Raw genomic sequence first — 20,814 nt, forward strand, 5'->3', positions numbered from 1 at the left:
TAAATTTAACCCACTCCATTGCACGAGTATCTTGCAGAACTTGATTGCCAATTGGTAGAAGAGCCATAATATTTACCTGACAAGGTGGCACAGTGGTAAGCACTGCTGCCTCACAGCGTCAGGGACCCGGGTTCAATTCCCGGCTTGGGTTACTGCCTAATCGGAGTCTGCACGTTCTCCCCGTGTCTGTGTGGGTTTCCTCCTAGAGTATTAATCCAGAAACTCAGCTGATGTTCTTGGGACTCAGGTGGGTGTCATAGAGTCGTAGTCATAGAGATTCACAGCATGGAAACAGGCCCTTCGGCCCAACTTGTCCATGCCACCCTTTTTTTTAACCACTAAACTAGTCCCAATTACCCGCGTTTGGCCCATATCCCTCTATACCAGTCTTACCCATGTAACTGTCTAAATGCTTTTTAAAAGACAAAATTGTACCCGCCCCTACTACTGCCTCTGGCAGCTCGTTCCAGACACTCATCACCCTCTGTGTGAAAATATTGCCCCTCTGTACCCTTTCACCTTAAACCTATGGGAGGAAACCGGAGCATCCAGCCGGAAAGATGCAGTGGTTAGGGTGCATTGGCTGTGCTAAATTCTCCCTCAGTGTACCCGAACAGGCGCCGGAGTGTGGCGACTCAGGGATTTTCACAGTAGCTTCATTGCAGTCTTAATGTAAGCCTACTTGTGACACTAATAAATAAACTTTAAACTTTTCTTCTGCTCCTTAAATGATCTGGGCCCTAGATTATAGGTTTGTGTTCCAATCTAAAAATGCCACCCAACTCCCACTGCTGCTGGGATCTCACACCCTAAATGTTTGACTTCTTACCTGTCAGTGGGGTAGAAAAAAAATGTCTTGAAGTTTGTGCTGGGGGCGGGGTGGATGTAGAAACAAGGAATAAATCCCACATCCACTCGGGAATTGACGACGAGAGGATTTTCACAGTAACTTCATTGCAGTGTTAATGTAAGCCGACTTGTGACACTAAGAAACGTAAACATTGTAGGTCACGTGTCTCCCTTTGCCTAACCTATTCACAGCGCCAGGGACCCGGGTTCGATTCCCGGCTCGGGAGTCTGCACATTCTCCCCCGTGTCTGCGTGGGTTTCCTCCGGGTGCTCCAGTTTCCTCCCACATTCCGAATGACGTGCTGGTTAGGGTGTATTGACCCAAACAGGCGCCGGAGTGTGGCGACTCGGGGAATTTCACAGTAACTTCATTGCAGTGTTAATGTAAGCCTTACTTGTGACACTAATAAATAAACTTTAACTTTATTGTCCAGCATTGTCACTGAGTTATTGTGTGTGTGGGGAAGAGAGGGAGAGAGAGAGAGAGAGACAAAGGGAGGAATGGGACAGAAAATCCATTCTGTTATCTCTGGCTGACATTGTAGTGAAAGCAAACGGAAGGTCAGAATTGGGGATGGCGCTTGGCCAGCACTGGTGCTTGCATTCTTCAGCAAGTATTTATAACCAGTGACTTTAATTATAAACATAAGCTTTTTCCTGTCCTGGACAGCACTGAGATGACTTGGCAGCTGTAGAGCAACAGACAAACTCATTAAATATCAGCTTTCAGCCTGCCCTTGTGTTGTTATGTGCGCATAAATCATGGGGAGTTTGACTCCGTGTCTTCCTCTTGGAGGACTTCTGCACCGAAAGGGCCCAACTTGTTTCCAGTTAGAGGAGGAAGAAGAGGCTGAAGAAAATGAAGGAGCAACCTTGTTGCTAAGGAGCTTTCCGCCATGATCCAACCACTTAGTTCACAGAGTGTTGAAGCTTCAATCTTTTCGGGCCCACACAGTGAGTCCCTTAGAGCCTCCGACACGGTGCTTAAGCCCTGTTTTTAGCGTTAATTTGCATCTCTCTCTGGTTAATACGTCCTGCCGCTTTCTGATTTAGGATTTATCTGCTACTTGGGCAACATGGCAAAGCAACCACCCTTTCCAAAGCTGGAATACAAGCTGGTCACACTGATAACTATAAACCCAAAGGGTGGGATTCTTCCCCCCCCTACCCTATCCACCACCCCCCCCCCACCGCAGGCGGTGGAGGCCTGCCAATGGCGGGATGATGGTCCAGTCCCACCCAAGTTTGCTGATGACACCACCGTGGTGGGTCGGATCTCAAACAATGACGAGGCAGAGTACAGGAATGAGGTAGAGAATCTGGTGAACTGATGCGGCAACAATAATCTCTCCCTCAATGTCAACAAAACGAAGGAGATTGTCATCGACTTCAGGAAGCGTAATGGAGGGTGATGCGCTATCAATTAGGCAAAAGACTACTTGTGTGCCAATACAACTGTAGGCTTTTATTCATTACAGAATCAGGAGCACATCCCAACAGGTAACCGACCCGAACTGAACAAGGGGGAGGAGACAGCCACCTTTATACTAGGTGACAAGGGGAGGAGCCGAGCCGGCAGGGGATGTGTCCAGGCATGACAAACACACAACGGTGGTCCAGGCAGGACAAAGGCACAACTGGAGTCCACCACAGAGGGCATGCCCCTGTCTACATCGATATTTGAGAGCTTCAGGTTTTTAGGTGTCCAGATCACCAACAACCTGTCCTGGTCCCCCCATGCTGACACTATAGTTAAGAAAGCCCACCAACGCCACTACTTTCTCAGAAGACTAAGGATATTTGGCATGTCAGCTACAACTCTCACCAACTTTTTACAGATGCACCATAGAAAGCATTCTTTCTGGTTGTATCACAGCTTGGTATGGCTCCTGCTCTGCTCAAGACTGCAAGGAACTACAAAAGGTCGTGAATGTAGCCCAATCCATCACACAAACCAGCGTCCCATCCATTGACTCTGTCTACACTTCCCGCTGCCTCGGCAAAGCAGCCAGCATAATTAAGGACCCCACGCACCCCGGACATTCTCTCTTCCACCTTCTTCCGTCGGGAAAAGGATACAAAAGTCTGAGGTCACGTACCAACCGACTCAAGAACAGCTTCTTCCCTGCTGCTGTCAGACTTTTGAATGGACCTACCTCACATTAAGTTGATCTTTCTCTGCACCCTAGCTATGACTGTAACACTACATTCTGCACTCTCTCCTTTCCTTCTCTATGAATGGTATGCTTTGTTTGTATAGCACGCAAGAAACAATACTTTTCACTGTATACTAATACATGTGACAATGATAAATCAAATCAATGTCTACGGGGTTTTGCGTGCATCTGGGCCACTGGGGGTTGCCATCGACAAGACAGGAAGATTCTGGAAGGGCTGGAAAATTTTGGCCAAAGCGGACCGAGTTGCGAGGGGTGAGGAGCCATGAGTGGTGGGCTACATGTTTCCTGAGGACCATATGTTGGACACCCTTGACTTAGCTTATGAGGAGTAACTCTGAGCATGACCCACAAGTTCCCACGTTCCGCAACAACCTAGCATGTATCGCAACATTCGGAGCAGGAGCAGGCCACTCGGAGCAGGAGCAGGCCATTCAGCCCATCGAACATGCCGTATACTGACATAGCCAGCAGGCCACAGCTCGCAGGACTGAGGTGAGGAGAAATTCCTTCACCCAGAGGGTGGTGACTGTGGAATTCACTCCTATAGAAAGTTGTCGAGGCCAATACGTTATGTGATTTCAAGAAGCAATTAGATATAGCTCTTGGGCCTAAAGAGATCGAGGGGTATGTGGGGGGGAAGGGGGGGGGGGGATCAGGATATTGAATTTGATGATCAGCCATGATCAAAATGAATGGGCGGAGCAGACTCGGAGGGCCGAATGGCCTCCTCCTGCTTCTAGTTTCTAATCGACATCCCAGTACACAAAGCACTTACAGAAACATTATTACAATGGTCCCTGTGAGCATTAGATCATGAGATATCAGCAGCCCGACTCCATTTAACCACCTTGGCACCATCTCCCTTGGTGGTTTTACACCCTGTTAACTTTGTGTGAGTTCTGATTGAGCAGTGATAGTAGACAAGACAGTTAAGCTATTGTTTAAAGGCATGCAGATGCTGGAAATCTGGAATCTGGACAGAAGGTTCTGGAAGCGCTCAGCATTTTGACGACTGCATCAGTGGGGCAGGAAATCAAAGCCAACATTGGGACCCTGTCTGAACTGGAACACGCAGTGGGTTTGAAGCAAGCACGGAGGTCTGGCCATCGGGGCAGAGACACAAGGGAAGACTAGAAAGATTAGGTGGCAAAAGGAATGACGGTGTCAGGCGAAAAGCAGCGCGGTAATGCATCAAGAAACAAAACAGATTACTAAAGCAAAATAACTGCAGATGCCAGGAATGTGAATTACAAATATAAAATGCTGGAAATACTCAGCAGGTCTGACAGCATCTGTGGAGAGAGAAGGAGAGTTAATGTGACAGATCAAGCTTTTATCAGAACCCGACAAACTATAAACAAAGGCTTTGACAAAGGATCGCCTGGACTCGAAACGTCAGCTGTTTTCTCTCCTTGCAGATGCTGCCAGACCTGCTGAGATTTTCCAGTGTTTTCTCTTTTAGTTAAATTATAAACAATTACAAAGATTAGTGATTCGACAGATTGCTGTTTCCAATCAACTCATACAAGTTGCCCTGCCTCGAACAGAAAAGATTTACTGGGATGCTACTGGGACTGATGGTTTGAGTTATAAGGAGAGGCTGGATAGACTGGGACTTTTTTCCCTGGAGCGTAGGAGGCTGAGGGGTGATCTTATAGAGGTCTATAAAATAATGAGGGGCATAGATCAGCTAGATAGTCAACATCTTTTCCCAAAGGTAGGGGAGTCTAAAATTAGAGGGCATAGGTTTAAGGTGAGAGGGGAGAGATACAAAAGGGTCCAGAGGGACAATTTGTTCACACAGAAGGTGGTGAGTGTCTAGAACGAGCTGTCAGAGGTAGTACTAGAGGCGGGTACAATTTTGTCTTTTAAAAAGCGTTTAGACACTTAGATGGGTAAGATGGGTATAGAGGGATATGGGCCAAATGCGGGCAATTGGGACTAGCTTAGCGGTTTAAAAAAAGGGGGCAGCATGGACAAGCTGGGCCGAATGGCCTGTTTCCATGTTGTAAACCTCTATGACTCTGTAACAGAGATGGAGAAGGAAGGTCACCAAACTAGAAGTGTGTATTGAAGCCTTTGTTAAGTATCAGTAGTCCTGCAGGACACATGGTGTATTAGTGCCTGGAGTCACTCTGCATCCTGATGTAGCCAATGGGTGTTACTGCTAAATATATCGCTGGCAACTTGGCAATGCACTCCCCTCCGCGCCACTCACCATCCTGACTTGGAAATATATTGGCCGTTCCTTCGCAGTCGCTGGGTCAAAATCCTGGAACTCCCTCCCTAACAGCACTGTGGGTTCACCTACACCTCAGACTGCAGCGATTCAAGAAGGCGGCTCAACACCACCTTCTCAAGGATCATTAGAGATGGGCAATAAATGCCCACCATGAACATAGAACATAGAACATAGAACAGTACAGCACAGAACAGGCCCTTCGGCCCACGATGTTGTGCCGACCTTCATCTGAAACCAAGATCAAGCTATCCCACTCCCTACCATCCTGGTGTGCTCCATGTGCCTATCCAATAACCGCTTAAATGATCCTAAAGTGTCTGACTCCACTATCACTGCAGGCAGTCCATTCCACACCCCAACCACTCTCTGCGTGAAGAACCTACCTCTGATATCCTTCCTATATCTCCCACCATGAACCCTATAGTTATGCCCCCTCGTAATAGCTCCATCCACCCGAGGAAATAGTCTTTGAACGTTCACTCGATCTATCCCCTTCATCATTTTATAAACCTCTATTAAGTCTCCCCTCAATCTCCTCCGCTCCAGAGAGAACAGCCCCAGCTCCCTCAACCTTTCCTCATAAGACCGACACTCCAAACCAGGCAGCATCCTGGTAAATCTCCTCTGCACTCTTTCCAGTGCTTCCACATCCTTCTTATAGTGAGGTGACCAGAACTGCACGCAATATTCCAAATGCGGTCTCACCAAGGTCCTGTACAGTTGCAGCATAACCCCATGGCTCTTAAACTCCAACCCCCTGTTAATAAAAGCTAACACACTATATGCCTTCTTCACAGCTCTATCCACTTGAGTGGCAACCTTTAGAGATCTGTGGATATGGACTCCAAGATCTCTCTGTTCCTCCACAGTCTTCAGAACCCTACCTTTGACCCTATAATCCACATTTAAATACAATATACATTAAATACAATATACATTAAATACAATATACATTAAATACAATATACATTAAATACAAAAACATGCCAAATGCTTGATGTCATTAATAGGATAGATGCCAGACCGGAGAGATGGGTGGGGGGAGGGGGGTGGTGTCTTGTTTTGTGGCCTGAACTCTCGTCCCATACACCAAGATTTTGTTTATACCTCTACGGCAGCAAAGGTGGCACAGTGGTTAGCACTGCTGCTTCACAACGCCCGGGAACCAGGTTCAATTCCCGGCTTGGGTCACTGTCTGTGTGGAGTCTGCACGTTCTCCCCGTGTCTGCATGGGTTTCCTCCCACAGTCCGAAAGACGTGCTGGTTAGATGCGTTGACCCGAACAGGTGCCAGAGTGTGGCGACTAGGGGAATTTCACAGTAACTTCATTGCAGTGTTAATGTAAGCCTTACTTGTGACGAAGAAATAAACTTTAACTGTTTAACCGCTGTTGCTGCGTTTTGGAAGGGGCAAGGTGGAGGAAGAAGGGAGTGGCTGGAGTTGGGGGAAATGCTTGCGGGATGGGGGAGGGGGGAGGGGGGGGAGGTGGGTTGGGGGGGGGGTGGTCTCCCGTGTCTCCTAGTGGCCGGCTACCGGGTCTATTTGCGGTGGTCTTGACATCTGCTGCCTCTTGAGCCGCAGATTGCAACCAAGGTGACGCACCCTTCCCCCTTGCTCCCCCACCCCCGAGACACGAGTTGACAAAAACAGAATGCAATGTAAGTCCTGCCATTCTTCATCCCTAGGTCAGAAGATTCCTACAAACAGTATTTCAACGAGATGCCTTGGGTGGCTGTACCATACACGGATGAAGCCAGGAGGTCACGGCTCAATTGGCATTACGGCATACAAGGTATTGTAGAAAAACGGTGATCCTGGGGGGAATTCCGTCTGTCTTGTGTTTGTTTGTTTTTTCAATTCCACTTTTCTTTCTCTCTCTCCCTCGAACATTTAAGTATCAACTTAACCAAACATGTTCTAAACATGAAGGAGATTGTGTGCGGTTTGAAAGCTGCAGTGCGGTTCAAAATGTTAAGTCTGTCTAGATGTTGCCTAAGCCCCACAATGCCTGATTTTCTTTTTGTTGTAAACGGCACAGCGAGTTATTTGCTTTCAGCCTTGTTCAGCCAGCAGCTGCAGAGGGAAGTAACCACTCAATGTGTAACTTGGTTTTCTCATCTTGTCCATTTGAAACAGCGGAGTCTCTTTGTGAGTTAATCCGCCCCAAAATAGAGGAATCACAGAGTCCCCACAGTGCAGAAGGAGGCCATTCAGCCCATCGAGTCTCTAACAGAATATCTTAGAATCCCTACAGTGCAGAATCATAGAATCCCTTCAATGCAGAAGGAGACCATTCAGCCCATCAAGTCTGCATCAAACACAATCCCATCCAGGCCCTATTCCCGTAACCCCACATACTTACCTTGCTAATCCCTCCGACACTAGGGTCAATTTAACATGGCCAATCAACCTAACCTGCACATCTTTGGAGTGTGGGAGGAAACCGGAGCACCCCCGGAGGAAACCCCTGCAGACACAGGGAGGATGTGCAAACTCCACACGGACAGTCACGTAAGGCATCTTACCCAAGCCCTTTCCCCCACCCTATCCCCGTAACCCCACACATTTACCATGGATAATCCATCTAACCTACACATCTTTGTACGCTAAGGTCGATTTAGCTTGGCCAATCCACCGAACCCGCACATTTTTGGAGTGTGGGAGGAAACCGGAGCACCCGGAGGAAACCCACGCAGACACGGGGAGAATGTGCAAACTCCACACGGACAATGACCTGAGGCCGGAATTGAACCTGGGTCCCTGGCACTGTGAGGCAGCAGTGCTAACCACTGTGCCACCGTGCCACCCAAGAAGGAGGCCATTCAGCTCTTCAAACCTGTTTTGCCATTCAATTAGACCATTGGCTGATCTGCATCTTAACTTCATCTGCCCACCTTGCGAATGGAACTGTATCACTCTCCATTTCCACGTTTCTTAGTTGAACCCCCCGCCCACTCCGCCGCCCCTAGCCCCATTTGCGAGAGATTGTTCCAGATTTCTGCTACCCTCTTGTATGAAGAAGTGCTTCCTGGCTGCTCCACAGCAAACTTGAGTTAGGATTAACTCAGAGGGTTAGTTTATTTTATCATTCAAACCCCAGGGGAAGGAATAGGATTAACTCAGAGGGTTAGTTTATTTTATCATTCAAACCCCCAGGGGAAGGAATAGGATTAACTCAGAGGGTTAGTTTATTTTCACATTCAAAACCCAGGGGAAGGTGTAGGATTAACTCAGAGGGTCAATTTATTTTCACATTCAAAAACTAAGGGAAGGAGTAGGATTAACTCAGAGGGTTAGTTCATTTTCACATTCAAAACCCAGGGGAAGGATAAAAGCAAATTACTGTGGATGCTGGAATCTGAAATCAAAAGAGAAAATGCTGGAAAATCTCAGCAGGTCTGGCAGCAATCTGCCAGGAGAGAAAAGAGCTGACGTTTTGAGTCCAGATGACCCTTTGTCAAAGCTGAGGGTTAGACAAAGGGTTATCTGGACTCGAAACATCAGCTCTTTTTTCTCCTTACAGATGCTGTCAGACCTGCTGAGATTTTCCAGCTTTTTCTCTCCCAGTGGAAGGAGTAGGATTAACTCAGACGGTTAGTTTATTTTCACATTCAAAGCTGGGGGGGACAGAGTATTTGCAATGGCCCACTCCAAACACGCACCCACCTACACACACACACACACACACACACACACAGTAAAGCGGGAAAGAGAAAAGGAGTTTTGTCATACAAGAACCACCAAAATGAATATTAATTCACGTGATTTATTGAGTCTAGTGAAGAATCTTTCAGGTGAGTTCAGCAGGCTGAAAGTATTTGCTTTTCAGCTGGTGCTGATTGCAAGGTAAAATAGGCACACAACGACTGGATCAGTTTGACTGGGGCAATGATATGAAATCTTCCCACAGACAGGGTTCGAGATAGAGGCGGCTGTGTTGCCTGGAGGGTATATTTCTTGGTAAATCCCACTGCTGGATGATACAGCACAATGACTATTTCTCAGTTCTCAAAGACATACTGGGAATTTCAAAATGGTCACTGAGTCATGTGACCTTTCTTCTCCCCAGTGACATCAAAAGGGATGTTTATCCAGGGCGTGAACTTGGCTTTGATTCCAGGACTGACACTGTCCCAGTCATTTTAAAATAAAGTTTGTGTATTAGTCACAAGTAAGGCTTACATTAACACTGCAATGAAGTTGCTGTGAAATTCCCCTAGTCGCCGCAGTCCAGCGCTTGTTCGGGTCAATGCACCGAACCAGCACATCTTTCAGACTGTGGGAGGAAACCGGAGCACCCGGAGGTAACCCACGGGGAGAATGTGCAAACTCCACACAGACAGTAACCCAAGCCGGGTATCGAACCTGGGTCCCTGGCGCTGTGAGGCAGCAGTGCGAACCACTGTGCCGCCCATTAATTATTGAATGAGATACCACCCATCTGGAGGGCCTGTTGCTGGGACACTGGCAGACCCAGTGACTCCACTAGCAAGGTGAGCTTATCCAATGTAAATTATATCTCTTAAAATGGGCCTGGTCAGTCCCAAGTGTGATATGAGCCTCTTAGCAGCAGTGTAGGCATAACAAGTTCTAATGTGCAAGTCTCCTGCCCTTTTGAGATGATGTAAGATCTGTACAGTGAGGTGAGTTTCAAACAGAGGTCACTTATTCTCACACACTCACCTGACTTAACATAACATCACACACGTGATCTCTGTCTCACATACGCCCACACATCCCATGAGTATATTTTTACAACTCCACCGAAGACATGATACTGTCTGTAGTCCAAATGTCACCTGGTCACAGGATTATAGCAAACATTCTCACAAATGTATTGACTGAAACTTCTTAATTTGAGAAAAGTGCAGTGTGCAATGACCATCGTGACAGTGGTGGCATAGATGGTACACATCGCGGTGTTTTAGCAATGATGGATGGTGTACATCACGATGTTTTAGCAATGATGGATGGTACACATCGCGGTGTTTTAGCAATGATGGATGGAACACATCGCGGTGTGTTAGCAATGATGGATGGTACACATTGCGGTGTTTTAGCAATGATGGATGGTGTACATCACGATGTTTTAGCAATGATGGATGGTGTACATCGCGGTGTTTTAGCAATGATGGATGGTGTACATCGCGGTGTTTTAGCAATGATGGATGGTACACATCACGATGTTTTAGCAATGATGGATGGTGTACATCGCGGTGTTTTAGCAATGATGGATGGTACACATCGCGGTGTTTTAGCAATGATGGATGGTATACATTGCGGTGTTTTAGCAATGATGGATGGTACACATTGCGGTGTTTTAGCAATGATGGATGGTACACATCGCGGTGTTTTAGCAATGATGGATGGTACACATTGCAGTGTTTTAGCAATGATGGATGGTACACATCGCGGTGTTTTAGCAATGATGGATGATACACATCGTGGTGTTTTAGCAATGACGGATGGTACACATCGCGGTGTGTTAGCAATGATGGATGGTACACATTGCGGTGTTTTAGCAATGATGGATGGTACACATCGCAGTGTTTTAGCAATGATGGATGGTACACATCGCGGTGTGTTAGCAATGATGGATGGTACACATTGCGGTGTTTTAGCAATGATGGATGGTACACATCGCAGTGTTTTAGCAATGATGGATGGTACACATTGCAGTGTTTTAGCAATGATGGATGGTACACATTGCGGTGTTTTAGCAATGTTGGATGGTACACATCGCGGTGTTTTAGCAATGATGGATGGTGTACATCGCGGTGTTTTAGCAATGATGGATGGTACACATCACGATGTTTTAGCAATGATGGATGGTACACATCACGATGTTTTAGCAATGATGGATGGTACACATCACGGTGTTTTAGCAATGATGGATGGTACACATCACGATGTTTTAGCAATAATGGATGGTACACATCGCGGTGTTTTAGCAATGGTGGATGGTACACATCACGATGTTTTAGCAATAATGGATGGTACACATCGCGGTGTTTTAGCAATGATGGATGGTACACATTGCAGTGTTTTAGCAATGATGGATGGTGTACATCACGATGTTTTAGCAATGATGGATAGTGTACATCGCAGTGTTTTAGCAATGGTGGATGGTACACATCGCGGGGTTTTAGCAATGATGGATGGTGTACATCACGATGTTTTAGCAATGATGGATGGTGTACATCGCGGTGTTGTAGCAATGATGGATGGTGTACATCGCGGTGTTTTAGCAATGATGGATGGTACACATTGCAGTGTTTTAGCAATGATGGATGGTACACATTGCAGTGTTTTAGCAATGATGGATGGTACACATCGCGGTGTTTTAGCAATGATGGATGGTGTACATTGCGGTGTTTTAGCAATGAATGATGGTGTACATCGCGGTGTTTTAGCAATGATGGATGGTGTACATTGCGGTGTTTTAGCAATGATGGATGGTACACATCGCGGTGTTTTATCAATAATGGGTGGTACACATCACGGTGTTTTAGCAATGAATGATGGTGTACATCGCAGTGTTTTAGCAATGATGGATGGTACACATCACGGTGTTTTATCAATGATGGATGGTACACATCACGGTGTTTTAGCAATGAATGATGGTGTACATCGCGGTGTTTTAGCAATGATGGTTGGTACACATCGCGGTGTTTTAGCAATGATGGTTGGTACACATCGCGGTGTTTTAGCAATGATGGTTGGTACACATCACGGTGTTTTTGCAATGATGGATGGTGTACATCGCAGTGTTTTAGCAATGATGGTTGGTACACATCACGGTGTTTTTGCAATGATGGATGGTACACATCGCGGTGTTTTAGCAATGATGGTTGGTACACATCACGGTGTTTTTGCAATGATGGATGGTGTACATCGCGGTGTTTTAGCAATGATGAATGGTACACATCACGGTGTTTTTGCAATGATGGATGGTGTACATCGCGGTGGAGTGATTCTGTGACTAGTGGAGTTTTTAAACCTACCCCATGTGTCCTCACCCTCACTCCCCTACTCTCCTGCTAACCATGTCTTCTCGACGTCCAGAGCTGCATCCTTGGGCCCACCTGGTGAAGGGGTTTCCCCTCGATCATGGTGGTCTGACAGCTGCGTACAACTTTGTTTCGAACTGTATCAACACGCTGAGGAGGAGACCTCCATCTCGAAGTTCCCTCTTTTCTCCTTACCTGCCTCGGCGGGGCTGCTGCTCCCTCGAGGCGGGAGAACCTTTGATTGGCCCTGCAGCATTAAGAGCCTCTTGCCTACCCTTATTTAGATGGTGGACCTGCCCTGTTTGGCCATTCATCAGCCTTGGCTTTGAAAATCATGCCAGCACCTGCACCTGGCGCAGTGCAGGGTCGGATCCTGAGGCGACACGGTGGCACAGTGGTTAGCACCGCTGCCTCACAGGTTCAATAACTTGCCTCAGGTCACTGTCTGTGTGGAATTTGCACATTCTCCCCGTATCTGCATGGGTTTCCTCCGGGTGCTCCGGTTTCCTCCCACAGTCCAAAGATGGGCAGGTTAGGTGGATTAGCCAAGGTAAATTGCCCCTTAGCATCAGGGTGATCAGCAGGGTAAATGTTTGGGGTTACACGAATAGAGCCTGGGTGAGATTGTTGTCGGTGCAAACTCGATGGGCCGAATGGCCTCCTTCTGCATTGTAGGGATTCTATGAAGTGATCCCGAGGTTGGCGTCACGTCATCAGACCGAAATTCCAGCCCCGAGGAGTTTAGCGTGATCCCATGTTACTGCCAAACAGGCGTTAATTTCCCCAGAAAATCCCTGAAGAACAAAGAACAAAGAACAGTACAGCACAGGAAACAGGCCCTTCGGCCCTCCAAGCCTGTGCCGCTCCTTGGTCCAACTAGACCAATCGTTTGTATCCCTCCATTCCCAGGCTGCTCATGTGACTATCCAGGTAAGTCTTAAACGATGTCAGCGTGCCCGCCTCCACCACCCTACTTGGCAGCGCATTCCAGGCCCCCACCACCCTCTGTGTAAAAAACGTCCCTCTGATGTCTGAGTTATACCTCGCCCCTCTCAGCTTGAGCCCGTGACCCCTCGTGATCGTCACCTCCGACCTGGGAAAAAGCTTCCCACAGTTCACCCTATCTATACCCTTCATAATCTTGTACACCTCTATTAGATCTCCCCTCATTCTCCGTCTTTCCAAGGAGAACAACCCCAGTCTACCCAATCTCTCCTCATAGCTAAGACCCTCCATACCAGGCAACATCCTGGTAAACCTTCTCTGACTAATTTGACTAATCCACGCCAGAGGTTTATTTTACAGTACAGTAACTGAAATACGAAATCCAGGGAGAAATGTCTCCGCTCTGCAGCCAGGCGCCAGCCTGTGGAGACTCCAGGGGAAGTAGAATGTTTTCTGGCTTGGGTTGTGATGAAGATGACTAAAAGAACCGGAGGGCATCACTCCAGGAAAAGATACAGATTCCTCTTGTGATTGGAAAGCAGCAGATATGTAACTATTTCAGTGTCTAGCGATCGTTCTTAACATTGGCACTAGGTTATTGAATTAAATATTGCCTCGAACTTTGGAACTGACCACAAGGGATGAAGTAAATGCAGTCCAGCAAAGGCATTCTTTTTTAAGAGTCAGAGACGTTTACAGCATGGAAACGGGCCCTTCGGCCCAACTTGCCCATGGCGCCCCATTTTTACCACTAAGCTAGTCCCAATTGCCTACGTTTGGCCCATATCCCTCTATACCCAGAAGGGCAGAACTGGGTGTTAAATATTGCTGGACACAGGGTGTTCAGGAAAGATAGGGAAATTGATGGGGGAGTGGTGACGGAATTGATTCGAGAGAGCACTGCAGTGCCTGAAGAAGGGGCACCATAGTCAGTATCCTTGTCGCTCCGGATAAGGAGCAAGGAAGGTGTAATTACATTGCTCGGTGTGGTCTATGAGTGGGAAGGATAAAATTTGGAAGGAAGTTATAGAGAGGTGCAAGAATAATAGGGTAGTTATCATGGGAGAGTGTCATTACCTGAATATAGATAGGGATAGTAGTATTGTAAAGGGCAGAGAGGGGGCAAGAGTTCCTCAAGTGTGTTCACGCGAATGTTCCACAGCAGTATGTTTCCAGTCCAACAAGGAAGGGGGCATTGACATGGTCCTTGGGGATGAGGTGGAACAAGTATCAGTGGGAAAACATTTGGGAAACAGTGATCATTGTATCACAAGATTGTATGATTTGATTTGATTTATTATTGTCACATGTATCAACATACAATGAAAAGCATTGTTTCTTACGCGCTATAGACCAAGCATACCGTTCATAGAGAAGGAAAGGAGAGAGCGCAGAATGTAGTGTTACAGTCATTGCTAGAGAAAGATCAACTTAATGCGAGGTAGGTCCGTTCAAAGGTCTGGCAGCTGGCTGGCTGTGGAAAAACCCAGAGAACCATCCAGAGTAACAATAATTAAGTGGGGGAAAAGCCAACTCCACTGGGGAAAAGAATGTCTTGGGGCCGTATAAACTGGGATCAAAGGTCGGCAGGGAAAACGTGAGCTGAACAGTGGGCTACCTTCAAATAAGAGGTAGTTCAGGCACAGTGAAGGGATATTCCCTCGAAAGGGAAAGGGAAATGTAGGGCAAACAAACCCAGGGCTCCCTGGATGACAAAAGAGCTAGCGATTAAGATCAAGAAGAAACGCGCCTGTCAGGCAGAAAATACAAGGCTGAACATAGAAGGTTCAGGTGGAGGTGAAAAAGTAAATAAGAGAAGTGAAAAGGAAGTATGAACGAGACTGTCAGTTAACATAAAAGGGAATCCCAAAGTCTCCTTTAGGCATGTATACAGTAAAAAGGTGGTAGTTGGGGCCAGTTAGGGACCAAAAAGATTTATGTACGGAGGCAGAATCATAGAAACCCTACAGTGCAGAAGAAGGCCATTCGGCCCATCGAGTCTGCACCATCCACAATCCCACCCAGGGCCCTATCCCCATAACCCCATGCATTTACCCCACCTAGTTCCCCCTGACACTAAGGGCCAATTCAGCATGGCCAATCCACCTCACCAGCACGTTTTTCAGACTGTCGGGGGGAAACCGGAGCACCCGGAGGAAACCCAAACAGACACGGGGAGAATGTGCAAACTCCACACAGACAGTGACCCAAGCCAGGAATCGAACCCAGGTCCCTGGCGCTGTGAGGCAGCAGTGCTAACCACTGTGCCGCCCTAGAAGACTTAGCCCAGGTATTCAATGAATCATTTGCATCGGTCTTCACCAAGGAAGAAGGTGCTCCCCAGGCCAAGGTGAAAGGAAGAGGTAATCCAAACACTAGAAAGTTTAAAATTGATAAGGAGGAGGTGTTGGACAGGCTGCCTGTACTTAAAGTCAACCGTTCCCCCTGGAGAAAAGAAGGCTGAGAGGAGACTTGATAGAGATGGTCAAAATCACGAGGGGGTCTGGACAGAGCAGACGGGGAGAACCTGTTCCCACTCGTGAAAGGTTCGAGAGCCAGAGGGCACAGATTGAAAGTGATTTGCAGAGGAAGCAAAAGCTCGAGGAGGAAAATAACTCATTTCACGCACTGAGTGGTTAGGGTCACGCAGCCTGAGTGTGTGGTGAAGGCAGGTTCAATCAAGGCATTCAGAAGACCATGAGATATAGGAGCAGAATTTGGCCATTAGAAGGGAATCAGGCTGCTATTCGTAAAGGAACAATCTGCAGGGTTATAGGGCGAAGGCGGGAGAGTGGCCACTGAGTAGGATGCTCATTCAGAGAGTCGGTGCAGGCATGATGGTCCGAATGAATCATAGAATCCCCACAGTACAGACGGAGGCCACTCGGCCCATTGAGTCTGCACCGACTCTCCGACAGAACATCTTACCCAGGCCCCCCCCCACCCGAACCCCATAACCCCCTGCACATTTACCCCACTAATCCCATTAACCCGCACTACTTTGGACACTAAGATGCAGTTTAACATGGCCGACCCACCAATGGATGGACTGGTACGACACCAAACCCGGTCTACGGGGAAGCTTACCAATCCCTTCCTTATGTAATTGTAATTTCAAAGGGGGCCTGAGGGGCAGCTTTTCCACACAGAGGGTGGTGCGTGCGTGGAATGAGCTGCCAGAGGAGGTGGAAGAGGCGGGTACAATTCCAACATTTAAAAGACATTTGGACAGGTGCATGGATGGGAAAGGGATATGGGCCAAACGCAGGCAAATGGGACCAGTTCAGTTTCGGAAACCTGGTCGGCATGGACGGGTTGGGCCGAAGGGCCTGTTTCCGTGCTGTATATCTCTATGACTCTATGTAACGATTTCGGTCAATTGAAATCTTGAATGCTTCATTTAATTTTATAGTAAATGCCAAGAGAGAGAGAGTAAGTCCTTGGAATGTTCCTTTGCTGACCACCCTTGAGTTTATAAGCAGCCTATGTTTACACTGCGTTCCATTTGCTGGTATTAAATTCTATAAATTGCACTACTCAAAGCCTTTAGATGACAATGTTTTCACTATAGTGAGGGTCAGTGTCACAAAATGTAAGCAATCCTGCCTGTCCGTCCTTGCTGCCTCATAGAGCCTCACCCTTATTTAAGTGTAGATTGAAGCGTTGCAGACTAAACAAGCCTCTGTTTGCCAGCCTGGGAGCACCGGGGTGCGCAGAGAAGCAGAACACAAATGCCCCCAGCTGCAGGATTCAGGCTCGAGGGGAGGTCGCCTCTACCCCGCAGTGGGAAGGTCGCTCCGACACCTTCACACGTGTGACCTTGCAGCTGAGGTGTTGAACTGAAGCCCCCACTGCCCCCTCGAGTCGACTTAAACCTGGTCCCACGGCCCCGTGTCAAAGAAGAGAAGGTGAACTCTCTCCGACCTCCGGGTCAATATTTATCCCTCGACCAACACCTAAAAAGCAATGATTGGCTCATTATTGCATTGCTGTTTGTGGGATTTTTTTTTGTGCAGAAGTTGGATCATAGAAATCCCTACAGTGCAATTCGGCCCATCGAGTCTGCCCTGACTCTCTGAAAGAGTATCTTACCCAGGCCCTCTCCCCCGCCCTGTGACCCCACACACTTATCCTGCTAATCCCCCTAACCTATGCAACTTGACACACTGAGGGGCAGTTTAACATGGCCAATCATCCTAACCTACACATGCCGACACTATAGTCAAGAAAGCCCACTAATTCCTCTACTTTCTCAGAAGTCTAAGGAAATTTGGCATGTCAGCTACGACTCTCACCAACTTTTACAGATGCACCTTAGAAAGCATTCTTTCCGGTTGTATCACAGTTTGGTATGGCTCCTGCTCTGCCCAAGACCACAAGAAACTACAAAAGGTTGTGAATGTAGCCCAATCCATCACGCAAACCAGCCTCCCATCCATTGACTCTGTCTACACGTCCCACTGCCTCGGCAAAGCAGCCAAGGGGGTCCATAATTAAGGACCCCACGCACCTCGACATACTCCCTTCCACCTTCTTCCGTCGGGAAAAAGATACTAAAGTCTAAGGTCACGTACCAACCGACTCAAGAACAGCTTCTTCCCTGCTGTCGTCAGACTTTTAAATGGACCTACCTCGCACTAAGTTGATCTTTCTGTACACCCTAACTATGACTGTAACGCTACATTCTGCACTCTCGTTTTCTTCTCTACGAACGGTATGCTTTGTCTGTATAGCGCGCAAGAAACAATACCTTTCACTGTATGATAATACATATGACAATAATAAATCAAATCACAACTTAAGATTGTGGGGTGAAACCGGAGGAAACCCACACAGACACGGGGAGAACATGCAAACTCCGCACGGTCACGCAAGGCCAGAATTGAACTCGGGTCCCTGACGCTGTGAGGCAGCAGTGCTAACCACTGTGCCACCGTGCCGCCCGTGTATCTCCGCTGATAGCAATCTTGTGTATACTACCAGGAAATCCATTTATGCCAACCCCTGATGGCAAATTCTCTCACCCACTGTGACCACACACCCCACTGACCCCCTCCCCCTCACCCTCCGCCTCAGACCCTTCTGGAATACGCTGCTTGAATGGTCCCTGCCGACAGATTCAGCGGCAATTTGCAAAAGAGGCAGGATTGGGATATATAATCGACCAGGCAGGTCTGTGGGCAAGTGGGACTAATCGACTGTCTGCCAAGGGCACAATGGGCCAAAAGGCCTCACTCTGTGACCAATCGTTCTGGATTGATATGTGCTTCCCAGAGCAATGAAGGGTTCCAGCTTGTTCCACTGAACCTCCTGTGTTTGTAACCTAATCTCCCTGCACTCTTGCTTTGAAACACAATCTCCCGGTAGCTCTTGGGGGAGGGTTTGGGGGGAGGAGAGACACATAGAAAGTTTTTATATAAAGTGAAAATATATTTGATCACTTGCAAGTCCGATCTTGTTCACTTCAAAATCTTATTGGATACGTTTTTGGGGGGAAAAAAGTTCTTTTTGAGATCCAGTGAATTCCTGAATTTCCATTTATTAAAGTTTATTTATTATTGTCACAAGTAGGCTTACATTAACACTGCAATGAAGTTACTGTGAAAGTCCCCTAGTCGCCACACTCCGGTGCCTGTTCGGGTACACTGAGGGAGAATTTAGCACGGCCAATGCACCCAACCAGCACGTCTTTCGGACTGTAGAATCCCTACAGTGCAGAAGGAGGCCATTTGGCCCATCGAGCCTGCACCGACAACAATCCCACCCAGGCCCTATCCCCATAACCCCAAATATTTACCCCATTAATCCCTCTAACCTACACACCCCGGGACACTAATGGGCAATTTAGCATGGCCAATCAACCTAACCCGAACCTCCTTGGACTGTGGGAGGAAATCGGAGCACCCGGGGGGAAACCCACGCAGACGTGGGGAGAACGTGCAAACTCCACACAGACAGTGACCCAAGCCGGGAATCGAACCCGGGTCCCTGGCGCTGTGAGGCAGAGGGGCTAACCACCGTGCCGCCCACAATTTGATTTGATTTGAATAGGTGTGGAGTGGGGAATTATACCCATAAGAGAACTCAAACCTCTTTTATTTTATCCCAGCAAAGATAAAGTGAATTTGACTGCACGTTTCTTTAAGCATGGGTTTGTAATGCGTATTAGGCAGAAGAATTGTGCGGGCATATTGTCACACACAGCATTGCGGCCAGAGTTCAGTCCCAGCGCTGGCTGGCTGGTGAGCTGAAACGCGTGGAGTGATTCTCACCGTGCCACTCGCAGCTCGGTGGCCCAGTGGTTAGCACTGCTACCTCACCGCGCCAGGGACCCGGGTTCGATTCCCGGCTTGGGTCACTGTCTGTGCGGAGTCTGCACGTTCTCCCCGTGTCTGCGTGGGTTTCCTCCGGGTGCTCTGGTTTTCCTCCTGCACTCCAAAGATGTGCGGGTTAGGTGGATTTTCCATGCATGAATTACCCCTTAGTATCAGTGGGACTAGCTAGGGTAAATATGTGGGGTTACGTGGAAAGGGTCTGGGTGAAATTTTCATCGGTGCAGGCGCAATGGGCGGAGTGGCCTCCTTCTGCACTATCGAGATTCTGCGATTCTATAACCTTACCCTTTTTTTATTCGTGGGACACGCGTGTCGCTGGCTGGCCAGTATTTATTATGTGGAGATGCCGGCGTTGGACTGGGGTAAGCACAGTAAGAAGTCTCACAACATCAGGTTAAAGTCCAACAGGTTTATTTGGTAGCAAATACCATAAGCTTTCGCAGCACTGCTCCTTCGAAGGAGCAGTGCTCCGAAAGCTTATGGTATTTGCTACCAAATAAACCTGTTGGACTTTAACCTGGTGTTGTGAGACTTCTTACTGTATTTATTACCCATCCCTAGTTGTCCTTGGAGGGCAGTTGAGTCAATCACATTGCTGTGGCTTTGGAGTCACGTGTAGGTCAGACCAGGTAATGATGGCAGATTTCCTTCCCTAATGGACATGAATGAACCAGATGGGTTTTTCCGACAATCGACAATAGTCATCAGTAGATTCTTAATTCCAGATACTTTTATTGAATTCAACTTCCACCACCTGCCGTGGCGGGATTCGAACCCGGGTCCCCGGAGCATTAGCCGAGTTTCTGGATTAATAGTACTTAATCTACTTGCCTCGTTAAGCATTTCCGTCTCTCTACTGTTCGAATGCAACCAGTGACAATTTTGTATTGGATGTAATGTGACCAATGGGAACAAGATGTAAGGGTCAGCTGACCCAGTAAACCATGGAACCAATCACAGAATGATGTAATAATCAGGTGACCAGCTGATTCACTGTAAATAAGGAACTTTGTCGAATTGTGGGGAGCTTGGATTGGCCCTGGGCGAGACCCCAAGTTTGGAGTAATGAAGTTTCTTTATTAAACCCTTTCTTTGATTTATAAGTTGGAGTAAGTTTTGTTGTATTTTCATTAGCTGCATTTTGAAGAGTTCCTTCTGAGGAAACATCTACTTCCTTTAAGATGCTCCAGGATGTTGCCTGGATTGAATGGCATGCCTTATGAGGATAGGCTGAGGGAGCTCGGTCTTTTCTC

General features: G+C 47.6%; 1 protein-coding gene across 1 annotated transcript in view; it reads left to right on the forward strand.

The window, feature by feature from the left end:
- Window positions 1-20,814, forward strand: part of nxn (nucleoredoxin) — a 229,972-nt gene that overhangs the window by 158,433 nt on the left and 50,725 nt on the right. The window contains exon 5 of the mRNA XM_078224701.1: window positions 6,957-7,063. Within this exon, the coding sequence (XP_078080827.1) occupies window positions 6,957-7,063 (107 nt within the window). The remainder of the gene's footprint in view (window positions 1-6,956; window positions 7,064-20,814) is intronic.

The sequence above is a fragment of the Mustelus asterias genome, chromosome 12 (assembly GCF_964213995.1).
Source record: "Mustelus asterias chromosome 12, sMusAst1.hap1.1, whole genome shotgun sequence".
Classification (NCBI taxonomy): Eukaryota; Metazoa; Chordata; class Chondrichthyes; order Carcharhiniformes; family Triakidae; genus Mustelus; species Mustelus asterias.